This window comes from Erpetoichthys calabaricus, chromosome 1 (assembly GCF_900747795.2).
Source record: "Erpetoichthys calabaricus chromosome 1, fErpCal1.3, whole genome shotgun sequence".
NCBI lineage: Eukaryota > Metazoa > Chordata > Cladistia > Polypteriformes > Polypteridae > Erpetoichthys > Erpetoichthys calabaricus.
Window position 1 is genome coordinate 155841990 of NC_041394.2, and position 12704 is coordinate 155854693.

Below are 12704 nucleotides of genomic sequence, written 5' to 3' on the forward strand. Positions count from 1 at the left end.
TGAACTGTCTACAGTCAAAAAGTCTCTAAAAAAAAAAAAAACCCATTAGACAAATAAATGCATGTCATGTATGCAGAGAGCACATTGCACTTTTTTAAAACAAACTTTATAAACATTACTTTATGCAAGGAAAAAACTTTTCTGTAGCATCAGATTATATATTGGCATTTCTCGGCATCATTGGACAAATGGTAAACGTTAAAGATATGTTGACACAGGGTGTATGTGTGTCTCCACTGTAAAAGTGCACACTACAGCGTGTAAATTATTAATTGTGAAGCTTCAGTTACCTTGTGCTACTGAGTTCCTATATGGAGAACAGCAGTTTTGGCTTCTTATTTTCTCTCAGCATAAAGTCTTTTGTTCAGTATATTTTGCTCTCTCCCTGAAACCCTGGCAGTGGTTTAAAACTTACAGACTTGAGAAACTGGGGGTAGGTGTTTTAGGAAGAAGCCCAGAGGGATTGGACTTTATACAGCAGGATTTTGTAGCTTACCCACTACACACTTTTTTTTTTTTTAAAAAAACGGGTTGTCCCTAGACGTGTATTCTAGTTTGAGAATAACATTTGGCCCTGTGAGACTGGCATCTCAGCTGTTTTACTCTTTTTCAGTAATAAAATCAGATGGCAACATAGTCGCACCTGTACATGCCTCCCTCCCCTCATACATTACTGATTTGCAGATTCTGCCTATGGCTGCTAGATGCTGCCATTTTCAGTTAACTTCTTATAACAGACATTAAAGCCTTCAATGCTGGCCTATAATGTTCCAAAGCAACAATGCTCAACGGGTACTACCTAAAAGGCCGAATTGCTAATAGTAGTATAATTCTCAAAACACGAACAAGATGAGTCAGTACTAACATAAAACAAAATAATTCAAAACATGGTCATTATAAACACTTGTACAGATTAAACCACAGTGCCTTCAAAACTATTCAATTACCCCACCATTTTTTGACATTGTATTGTTGCAGATCTTGAATATGAAAAAGAAAGAATTTCATCTTCAAATTAGATGAAATGAAAATATAAGAACTTTGGAAATTTATACAAAATGAAAAATAGAAACAGATAATCAAATATTTATATATTTTGTGCATTGGCATTTAAATTTGCTTAAAAACAAAACTTCACATTAGCAACGCCACACCTTCTCCACTATAAAGCAAGAACAGGAAATCTGATTAAGATGACAAGAAAAAAAATACCGTAAACTACTTATAAATACTGAATAAAGCCAAATGCCCCAATGTCAAAAAAGTGACCCTGGAGAAAAAGTGTGCATTTCAAAAGTAAAATGATACAGTGCACACTATCAGGGAAACAACGCCATTGGTTAAAACCAAGAAAACAGATATTCAATCTTGCAACATATGAATGGAAAAAAAAAAAATCACAATTATTTTGTCTCCATTTCTCAAATAATTTAAAATAGGTGTAGGAAATTTCCAACCAGCTTCAGCCAAATATTACGGAGTGCAAAATGATAGAGATTGATAGAGACTGCCACAGCACTGAGGAGTAATTAAACCAAGATCTCATTCTAGATCTATACACTTTAACATTTCAATTTTTTCATTAGTTTTGACTATTTTTTCTCTTTGGGAGGGACACCGTGAAGTTAATATAAAATCTAAGATATTCCAAGATGAAAAAGAATGTGAGCAGGTATCTTTAAAGCAATGTATTACTGAAAAAAGAGAGGAATACAGCCTGCTGAAAATACTGGTACCTTATCATTTATAAAAAAAAAAATAATTTTTTTTTTAAATATTTAAAAGAACAGATACTTTGCTTTTAATTTATGATCAGACATATTTTAAGTAATAAAAAAGACAGACAAAAATATTGGTAGCCATAACCTACTTTTTTTAGCGCAGCCTCAGGAAACAACAGCAACTGCAATCAATCAATTTTGGTAGCACTGAATGAGATTTCTACACTATTTCATTATTATTTTTGCGCATTCCTCCACCGGAAACTGCTACAATCTGCATTGATGGGTGACTTCTCTCAAACTTCAAGATCCATATCCTTTCTCAGATGTTTATTGGGATTCAGACCTTGCCTCATAACAAAGCGGTCCATTGATTTCTTCTGATCCATTCTTGGGTGTTTTTTTGACATGTTTTGAGTCATTATTCTACTGGAGGACCCATAACGTGTGAACAAGGCTCAGCTTACTGACAATGCATCTCTTTCCAAAATGCAACAATAGTTTTCTAATTTCATTGTGACATGCAGTTTGTTGCATTCACAGGCAGGTGCGATTTATCAAAAAAAAAAAAAACACAACCATTTTGTTTTACCTGTTCAAAAGACATTCTCTCAGAAGGACTAACTTAACCACATGAATTCTGACAAACTACAATATGGCATTTTTGCATTTCTCACGTAGAAGTGGGGGCTTTCTTGATCTTTTATCATGAAGCTCATTTTCATTCAGACCTCAATGGATGGTAAGACTCGAAACTGTAGCACCCTGAGCTTGAAGATCAGCTTAGATTACTTTTGAAGTTTTCCTTGGTTGTTTCTTCATCATTTGAACAATGTTTTTATTTAATCTTGTGTTGATTTTCTTCTTGTGGTCATATCCAGAAACTCATTGGTCTTAAACATCATGATAAAACTGCCCACTATGGGACTAGCAGCTTTATGGAGACTGTCAAGTAGGCTTTATATTGACCATGCTTAATGATTACCTTTTTCCTCAACTTGTTGACTACCGTCTACTTTTTGTTTTTATTTCCATGTTTAATGTTGCACACACAATACAGTGACATACACTTAACACATTTAAACTGGCTGAAAGAGTGATAGTAATTTTGAACACACTGATAATACTAATTAAGACAGATTAGCCTGCTTGAAGTATCACTATAATCCAATTATTTCTTATAACTTTTAAATATTTCAATAACTTTGTTCAGACCATTTTGGAATGTTTTTGAAGAATCAGCAAGAATTGAATTTTTACCGCTTTTTGTTTTGTTTAACTGCAAACCAAAGAAACACAGGTATAGATTACAAATTTAATTTAAGTAATTTTCAAGATGATTGATGAATTATTTGAATAATATACAAGGTTACTAGTATTTTCAGCCACGTCTGTATAGTGCTACAAAATCAACAACACGTTATGTGGTACTGTACCACATTCTTTTTATTAAAAATACTTCTGTTGTTCAGTAACGATAGAACGTGTTACTGTAATGCTACAGTAACAAGAAGGTTGCCACAGTAAGTACTGGTACAGCAACTGCCATTATTAGCTTAAACATTATAGCAAAAATGAACAAAAAGAACGGAATTATATAAAATTTTCCTCAAAAAAATAGTCCAACTGAAGAGAGCAAAACTGCAGTAAGCATGTATTAAAAAGGATCATGCAATGGTCAGAGTTTTGTCATTCCTAAAAAAATTAGAAGCTTTACCTTTTTTTACACAGCCATTAGTGGTTATATAAAAAGCATAAAAATTAAGGTGATGTTAAAATGATTAAGAGGGAAATAATTGTTATAAAATGATCAACTTGTCATTTACACAGCTCCTGATTAATGTTATCTTTTGATATATTTTTTATAGACCTTACAAAAATATAATTTTTTACTTACCGGAACTCTTCCTAGAGGCAGTTTGGCAGGTGGTGTTCCTGCTCTTGTTCCTGGCACTGCTGTAGATGAAATCTGACCATATGCTGCTGGTGTGCACACCTGCCCTGGTGTGGCTACTGGCGTACTGATAGGGAGCCCTGTTGGTCCAAGAGGGAGGCTGGTTGGGGGTACAATCATAGGTGTGGTAGATGTGGTTCCTGCTGTACCTGGGGCACTAGCCTGGCCTGGTGTTCCTGCATTATCAGCAGGCTCTACTTGACTAGAGGTTAATGCTGCACTATGTTCACTAAACAAAGAACGTAATTTTTGATCCAGTGTTTTTATATCATCAATACCAGGAGCTTTAGGCTGCAAGTCACTTTCACATTCTGCATTGTGTACATGAGGCTGGTTTGGCAAAGGGGCAGACTGGGGCTGGGTTTGAACTAATGTCTGCTGAACTACTGGAGCACTACTAGCAACAGGCAGAGAGCAGGGGACAGGAGCCAGGGGAGCTAGCTGAGGACCACTGCTAGATGGAAAGGTCAAACCTGACATAGCAGAATGTACAATTGGAGGAGGCATAGCAGCTGGTTGTGATACAAGTGCTTGGGTAGTTGAAACTGTGGCGAGTGAAGGAACAGATACTGGCACTGTCATAACTAAGGATGACTGGGAGGGTTCAGGAAGTACTGGGATTATGGAAGGCAGCAGATCATGAATGTTCGTGCCAGTATTGGTAATCACAGGACAAGGTTGTGAAGCTGATGTTTGTACAGAGATACTTGTTGGAACACCTATGACTTGTTGCGTTGACACAGATGTCATAGGAAAAGTAGCAGAGGTGGGAAGATTGATATTTGGCAAAAGGACACTGGTAGTTTGGACTGGCTGAGATGCCAAATGTGGAACTATGGAAGCTGGGGCACTGATACTGGAAGCAACCCCTAAAAGAGGCTGTTGTGTAGACTGAGACACTGACAAAGGTGGAGATAAAGAACTAACTCCAGAATAAATAACCTGCTGTCCTGCCTGAGATACCAAAGGCATTGTCACTGCATTCAGAAAAGTAGATTCCACAGAAGTCACCTGGGAAATAGGTTGTTGCTGCAACTGAACTGTTGAAGGAGATGGAATGGATATGGAGACATTGAGTACAGAGCTCACATCAGGATGCGGCAAAGTTTTTGAGGCAGTAGTTATGGAAGTCGAGCATGTCTCAGTGCTAACACTTTGTGACTGGATGAAAGGAGATGATGCAATTTGGACAGTGGATGGGGTAGAGACTGGGGCACCTCCTGTAGTGACTGGAACAATGCCAGCAACAGTACTGTTAACTGGAACAGAAACGGGCAATGGGGGCACAGGGAGATTAATGATGGGTGGAGCAGTGCTAGGCCCCTCCTGATAGTGGCCATGCCGCAACTCAGTAAAGGCTTGCTGCAGGCTAACAGAAGATGCAGAGTGAGAGAGGTTCAAAACTGGTGCTGTGAGGGAAAGAAAAAAAATGTGTTAATACATACTAATACATACATTATAAGGGCTATTATGTTCACCAATATAAAAGGTTGTTATACATAAATGTAAACAGAAGAAAACTTCAACAGTGAAATTTGAATACAAAGATCATTGCTAGAATGAAAACTATGCCTTTCCACATCATCTTTTTTTATTAAAACCCCATGGTAGTTAAAAAGGATACAAATGTTGAGCATCACCATGAGCTATGTTCCCACTCAGACTGGCCATAGTTGCCTCATCTCATTAATTATTTTATCATTTTTTGCAATCAAAAGGTAAGAGATAAAACACATAATACATTCTAGCAATGAAAGCAAATATTTCCTATTTCTGTGTATACCTGTAACTGGCACTTCTCTGGTTGACGTGGCTGCCGTAGAAAAAAAAGGTTCTTTCAGCCTTGCCTCTGGAACTGGACTCACTATGAAACGACGACCTGCAGAATGTACGACTTGGGTTGCCGTACCAGCCTGGCTTCCTGTAACATTTATTTAAAATTGTAAAGCATTTTTCCATAATTAGAAGCATTTCAAAATTAATTATGCATCAAGGGACTTTCAAATTAAGTTTACGAGTACATTTTGGAAAATTATCTTCCAAAAGGGCGGCACGGTGGCGCAGTGGGTAGTGCTGCTGCCTTGCAGTTGGGAGATCTGGGGACCTGGGTTCGCTTCCCGGGTCCTCCCTGCGTGGAGTTTGCATGTTCTCCCCGTGTCTGCGTGGGTTTCCTCCGGGCACTCCGGTTTCCTCCCACAGTCCAAAGACATGCAGGTTAGGTGGATTGGCGATTCTAAATTGGCCCTAGTGTGTGCTTGGTGTGTGGTTGTGTTTGTGTGTGTCCTGCGGTGGGTTGGCACCCTGCCCGGGATTAGTTCCTGCCTTGTGCCCTGTGTTGGCTGGGATTGGCTCCAGCAGACCCCCGTGACCCTGTGTTCGGATTCAGCGGGTTGGAAAATGGATGGATGGATGGATCTTCCAAAAGTATTTTTTACACTCATCAAAATGGTACAAAGAAATACAGTGCCTTCAGAAAGTATTCAGACCTCTTCACTTTTTTTACACATTTAATTATGTTACACCCTTATTCTAAAATCATTTAAATTAACACTTTCCTCTCATCAAGAAGCACTCAATACGTAAGATGACAAAGCAAAAATGATTTTAGAAATTTTCGCAAATTTATTAAAGATAAAAAAATGAAATATCACACACACTTGAATCTGGGGATTTACTGCCATTCCTCTCTGCAAATCCTGTCAAACTCTGTCAGGCTGGATGGGGTTTGTCAGTGAACAGCTATTTTCAAATTTATCAAGATATGTTCAATTGGGTTCAAGTGCAGGCTCTGGCTGGGCAACTTAAGGACATTCTAAGTTTTGCCTTTGCTTTGTACTTAGGGTCACTGTCCTACTGGAAGGTGAACCATCTGTAAAGTCTGAGGTTCAGAATGCTGTGGAGCAGATTATGTTCGGTTTTCCCACTAACCTGACTAGTTTCCAACTTTATCCCACTGACAAACAATCATACATCACGATGGTGACACCTCCATGCTTCACCGCTGGAATATATTGCAAAGGTAAGTTTCCTCAAGATGTGATGCTTAGAACTGAGAACAAACTAAGCAGGATTTCATGTGTTGTCTGAACACTCTGCCATAAAGCATAAATTAGTAGAGTGTTGCAGTGGTGGTTGTTCTTCTGGAAGTCCTCTCATCTCCACCAGTTCACTGGGTTTCAGTCCAAAAAACAAATGGGGTCTTGGTCACTTCTTTTATTAAGGTCCTTCTCCCACAAACAGCTCAGATTAGCCAGGCAGCCAGCTATAGGAAGAGGTGTGGTTGATCCAAACATATTACAATTTTAAGAATTATGGATAACAGTGTGCTCCTGGGAACCTTCAATGCTGTAGGAGTTCTTCTGCATCCTTCTCCCAAACTGTACAATACCACAAACTTGTCTCTAAATTCTGAAAAGTTTGCTTGGTTTTTGCTCTGAAAAACATCATCAACTGTGGGACCTCCTTCAAGGCAGATGTGTACCTTTTCTAATCAGTCCAGTCAACTGAATTTACCACCAGCAGATTTGAAACAAAATGTTGAAACATCTTAATGATGATCAACAGAATGGGATGCTCCTAAGCCAAATTTTAAGTGTTATGGAAAAGGATCTAAAAAATCATGTCAATGTGATATTTCAGTTTTGTTTTTATTTTTAATAAATTTAAAAATTCTTAAATCCCACTTTCGCTTTGCTATTCTAGGGTATTGATTGTTACTTCATGTGGGGAAAAATGTAAACAATCTTAGCATAACGCTGCAATGTAACAAAAGATGAAAAAGTGCACAGGTATGAATACTTTCTGAAGCCAATGTATATAAAACTAAACACTCAGACTAAAGTGAAACTTGCCCCAAATATACAACACAACAAAACATTACTAAAACTGCTTAATAATATTCCAGAGTTCAGGTTTGATAGAGCCTCTCCCATTAGCTTTGGATTCTTTGTTTATGTACCTACAGCCATGTACTGCTTCGCTGTAAAGAATAATGATGGTAATCTGACAAAGCTAGCTAGAATAGTTAATGTACTAACATCTTTTAAACGCACAGGATATCAAAGAAATATACACTTCATTATAAAAAATGTACTTACCCATGTATTGGGGAATTGCAGGCTCTGGTACCCTGAAGTCGTTCAAAATCTTTAAACCAAGAGAAAAGGAAAAAATGTCCTTTTTTTGCATTGAAATATTTGCAAAAAAAAATCAAACTATGTATTATTATGCATATAAACCCTTCTATGGTTTAAAATTAGATGTTTATTACCTGGGATTCCGGGAAGAAGGATGTCCCTTTTACACTATCTCTCTCTAAACCTTGTTCACCTTCAGGCTCTCCACTGGCATCTTCACTTAGCATTTCATCAGCCCTCTCAATAATTTCACGCACCTGGTCAATGAAGGAATCTCTCTCACTCTCCAAGATAAACTCACTTTCAACCTGCATAAAAAGCCAACATATTTCTATTCAGTGATTTATGTTAAGTGTTAATAGGAGCCTGTATTTGCATTAGATCCTAACAATTTGAACCATAAACATGAAGAAAGAAAATGCACAGTCATTACTTTCTTATGTATGGTTTTAGTTTGGGAATTAGTTCTCTATCTTTCGATTTATATTACTTTTTGGGAGTACCATGAAGCCATTTGAAATTTATCACAATTTTAAAATAGTTTTTTTTTTTGCTGTTCAATTTTTAAAATTATAATCACTCATAACAAGGTAATTTTTCATTTTGGGGATAGCATTGTATTTATGCAAAATATAGAGCTGGAAAAGGGCTTTAAAGCGATATGAGAACCATTGCTGTGCAACTTACATTAGGGAGATACAGCCAGTTAAAGTCATAAAGCCGAGTTTCGTTAAAATCTGTGACGAGGTCCATAAGTGTGTTGATTTGACATGGAATTACCCAATTAGCAAGTATATCAGAAGAGTAAATAAAAATAAGTAAGTAGGGGAATGTAGGGATTGATTCCTGACTTGCGTTCTGTCCTTAAAAAAAGGGAATACAACTCTCCATATCCTGTGCCGAAGAAAGCTGCTTTGTAAAATTAATGTGTGGATTGAAGTAATGTGGAAGTTAATTTTACAAATGTCACTAAATACATTAATACTATCCGATAAACATATACATAAAAATTTCAATATAAAAACTTAAAATACCATTATGTAATAAAAATTTATGGATCAAATACATCTCTAAGAAATCTGCCTACCCCACATGAAGGATGTACAGAAGCCATTAAATATTGTTGTATGAGGTAGAAGACAGTTATTTCATAAAATTTAAATGCCCAACATACTGGTACTTAATTGTAGGCAGCACTCTCGTTCTGCTTCCCTCCCCATCTCCTGCACCCATATAAGCTTTAAACTACTTCAAATTTTTTTTGTACATGGTTTCAAATTATATGCATTTGAGCAACACATACTTTTCTCCACGATGCATAACACATCAAGGATGTTATTTTTAAAGTTGGTGGAATAATCAGTTTGCTCATCATGCAATTTAATATATACTTTCTTTTTTTAATCCAAATAACTTACCCATAAACACTAAATGCTGTATTATCGCTAAATTTAATCATTTAAAACTATATTACAGGTAAATGTGACATTGGTACTGTGTAAATCAACAGTATTTTCTATTGTTGTTTTCTTCTAAAGCAAAGGAATCAAACATATATCAAGGCAGTATTTTTACCTTGAGACTTTGCATCTGTGTTGCTGACTTATGGCAAATTTCCATGGGTTTTTTTTTCTGTTCATTAAAATTAGTTTATCCAATGAATATAATTATTTTAACATCAGCAGAATACATGTCTGCACATGATGTGGCTGTATAGCCAAGAAATGCCCAATGTTTAAATAATCTGAAAAGTGCAATAGACCAGAATAAAGGAGTTATCTAAACAAGTGCATTTTGGCAAGAGTTATACAGATACGAAACAAATTTTACCTATGTTAACAAGATAAATTGAGTTTCTTTGGATTTTTAACTTAAGTTTAAAGGTTAAATGAAGAACTTAAATAGCTCTGGTGTTATACTGATTAACTAGTTTAAAAATGATAATAGGTACTTACAAAACTATATAAAATGAAGGTTCACATGTTTTAAATCAATTTGTTTTATATAAGCAGAGTTAAAATTATTACTGAGAGACTTAACTTGTGTAAATTAATGAAACACCTCACCCAGTAACCAGGCAGATTCAAATTGAGAATCATGGGAAATGTGCCCTAGTCTTTAGAACTACTGGAAGAAACCAAGTAAAACATTATTTTAAGGGAAATTAAGCACTATAAAAACTGATTATTACTGAGGTTAAGGTGTTCTTTATTGGTATTGATGGTAAATGTACCTATGTATCAGATAATTAATATTAGTCTGCCCTCGTCAGGCTTCAGACAGTGATAACCTATTCCTTTGCTTCCAAAAGTATTTACCACTTGCACTGCAGTTAAGTGGAACGACTTTAGCCCAAGCAGCTTGCTGACTTCCCACTAAATGAGATGAGTACAACTTGCAAACTAAATGGAACCTAGTGTTCATTTAGTTAATGAACGTGTTCTCATTACAATATTATCACTCTCTATGAATAAATAAAACTCCTTTAAGGCAGAGTCTAATAACTTCATTTTTATATGAAAGTTTCCTTACAGATTAAAGTAACTTTTCCTTTTAAGTCAAACATATTAAAATTCATCAGCAAAAATGCACTACCTTTCTAAAAAAGACTCACTACATTTATGTACTCTGCAGTCCTACTATAAATACACTAAAACTGAATTAATTCAAACCATAGTCTTCCTTATGGTCAATCTTAGTAGCCAGTAGCTTGATGTCTAAAAAATAACATTATGCAGTTTTTTTAATTGTGTGACCTAAGATTAAGCCATCATAATTAGCATTAACATATATCCATTCATCATAATCATATAATAATCAATCATTCAATTAATGAAGCAATTTCAGACTTTTTTGCTTCTCACTGGGTGCTACAAACATGAAATGAACTCACAATCTTGTGGTTTCCTGTCCCTAGATACTATATGACACTGTTTAGGAAATAAAGTATTAATGATACTTCAGTCTCGTATTAAAATGAGAAACAATTAAGAGTGTAAATATGCACAAAAAACTGAAAGTGACCCAGTTTACTCTCTATACTAATATGAATATTACTTTAAAATGAATGTGAAAAATATGTATCACTGTCAAGATAATGATCTACAATGATTTCAAGAGATATTTGCCAGTTCAATATGCGACAACAATACAGATTTCCATACTGGATTGGTTGAGGCCCGGGTTAACAATAGCCAACAAGGTTCTGGGAGAAACTGGGCTACTGTTGGCCAAAGAAGAAGATGGGGAAGACCTTTTTCGGAGGCAGAAGGAGAGGAGGAAGGTTAGGAGAGTGGAAGTGAGGGTAGGAACTTTGAATGTTGGCGGTATGACTGGTAAAGGAAGAGTGTTAGCCAATATAATGGAGAGAAGGAAGGTAGATATATTATGTGTGCAAGGCACCAGATGGAAGGGGAGAGTAAGACCAGATGTATCAAGAGGTGGGCTTGAATGGGAGGAGAAATAGTGTTCCTTCAGGATAAACCCCTACCCTATGTCAAGAATGTTTTGAAGGTGAAAAGAGTGTTAAGAGTGTTGATTATAAACCTGGAAATAGGTGGTGTGATGATAAATGTTACTAGTGCATATGCCCCACAAGTTGGGTGTGCGATGGATGAGAAAGCAGATTTCTGGAGTGAGTTGGATGAAGTAGTGGAGAGTGTACCCAAGGGAGAGTAGTGAAGATAGCGGACTTCAATGGACATATTGGTGAAGGGAAGAGAAGGTGATAGGTAGGAATGGTGTCAAGGAGTGGTATGGAGAAGATCAGATTGTAGTTGATTTTGCAAAAAGGATGGACATGGTTATGTTGAATATACAGTTAGGTCCATAAATATTTGGACAGAGACAACTTTTTTCTAATGTTGGTTCTGTACATTACCACAATGAATTTTAAATGAAACAACTCAGATGCAGTTGAAGTGCAGACTTTCAGCTTTAATTCAGTGGGGTGAACAAAATGATTGCATAAAAATGTGAGGCAACTAAAGCATTTTTTAACACAATCCTTTCATTTCAGGCGCTCAAAAGTAATTGGACAATTGACTCAAAGGCTATTTCATGGGCAGGTGTGGGCAAGTCCGTCATTATGTCATCAATTAAGCAGATAAAAGGTCTGGAGTTGATTTGAGGTGTGGTGCTTGCATGTGGATGATTTTGCTGTGAACAGACAACATGCGGTCAAAAGAGCTCTCCATGCAGGTGAAAGAAGCCATCCTTAAGTTGTGAAAACAGAAAAAACCCATCCGAGAAATTGCTACAATATTACGAGTGGCAAAATCTACAGTTTGTTACATCCTGAGACAGAAAGCAAGCACTGGTGAACTCAGCAACGCAAAAAGACCTGGAAGACAACAGTGGTGGATGATCGCAGAATCATTTCCATGGTGAAGAGAAACCCCTTCACAACAGCCAACCAAGTGAACAACACTCTCCAGGGGGTAGATGTATCGATATCCAAGTCTACCATGAAGAGAACTGCATGAAAGTAAATACAGAGGGTGAACTGCGAGGTGCAAGCCACTCATAAGCCTCAAGAATGGAAAGGCTAAATTGGACTAAAGAACATCTAAAAAAGTCAGCACAGTTCTGGAAAAACATTCTTTGGACAGATGAAACCAAGATCAACCTCTACCAGAATGATGGCAAGAAAAAAGTATGAAGAAGGCATGGAAGAGCCCATTATCCAAAGCATACCACATCATCTGTAAAACACGGTGGAGGCAGTGTGATGGCTTGGGCGTGCATGGCTGCCAGTGGCACTGGGACACTAGTGTTTATTGATGATGTGACACAGGACAGAAGCAGCCGAATGAATTCTGAGGTGTTCAGAGACATACTGTCTGCTCAAATCCAGCTAAATGCAGTCAAATTGATTGGGCGGCGTTTCATGAT

The 12704-nt window shown here is 36.9% G+C and overlaps 1 protein-coding gene across 9 annotated transcripts in view; it reads right to left on the bottom strand.

Moving 5' to 3' along the window:
- The window catches only part of wnk1b (WNK lysine deficient protein kinase 1b), a 293364-nt gene that overhangs the window by 90418 nt on the left and 190242 nt on the right, over positions 1-12704 (bottom strand). For all 9 annotated transcript variants that reach the window (XM_051920252.1, XM_051920244.1, XM_051920239.1 and 6 more), the window contains 4 exons: positions 7946-8119; positions 7773-7821; positions 5459-5596; positions 3619-5084 (listed from right to left, as the gene is read on the bottom strand). In XM_051920252.1, coding sequence (XP_051776212.1) covers positions 3619-5084; positions 5459-5596; positions 7773-7821; positions 7946-8119 — 1827 coding nt within the window. The remainder of the gene's footprint in view (positions 1-3618; positions 5085-5458; positions 5597-7772; positions 7822-7945; positions 8120-12704) is intronic.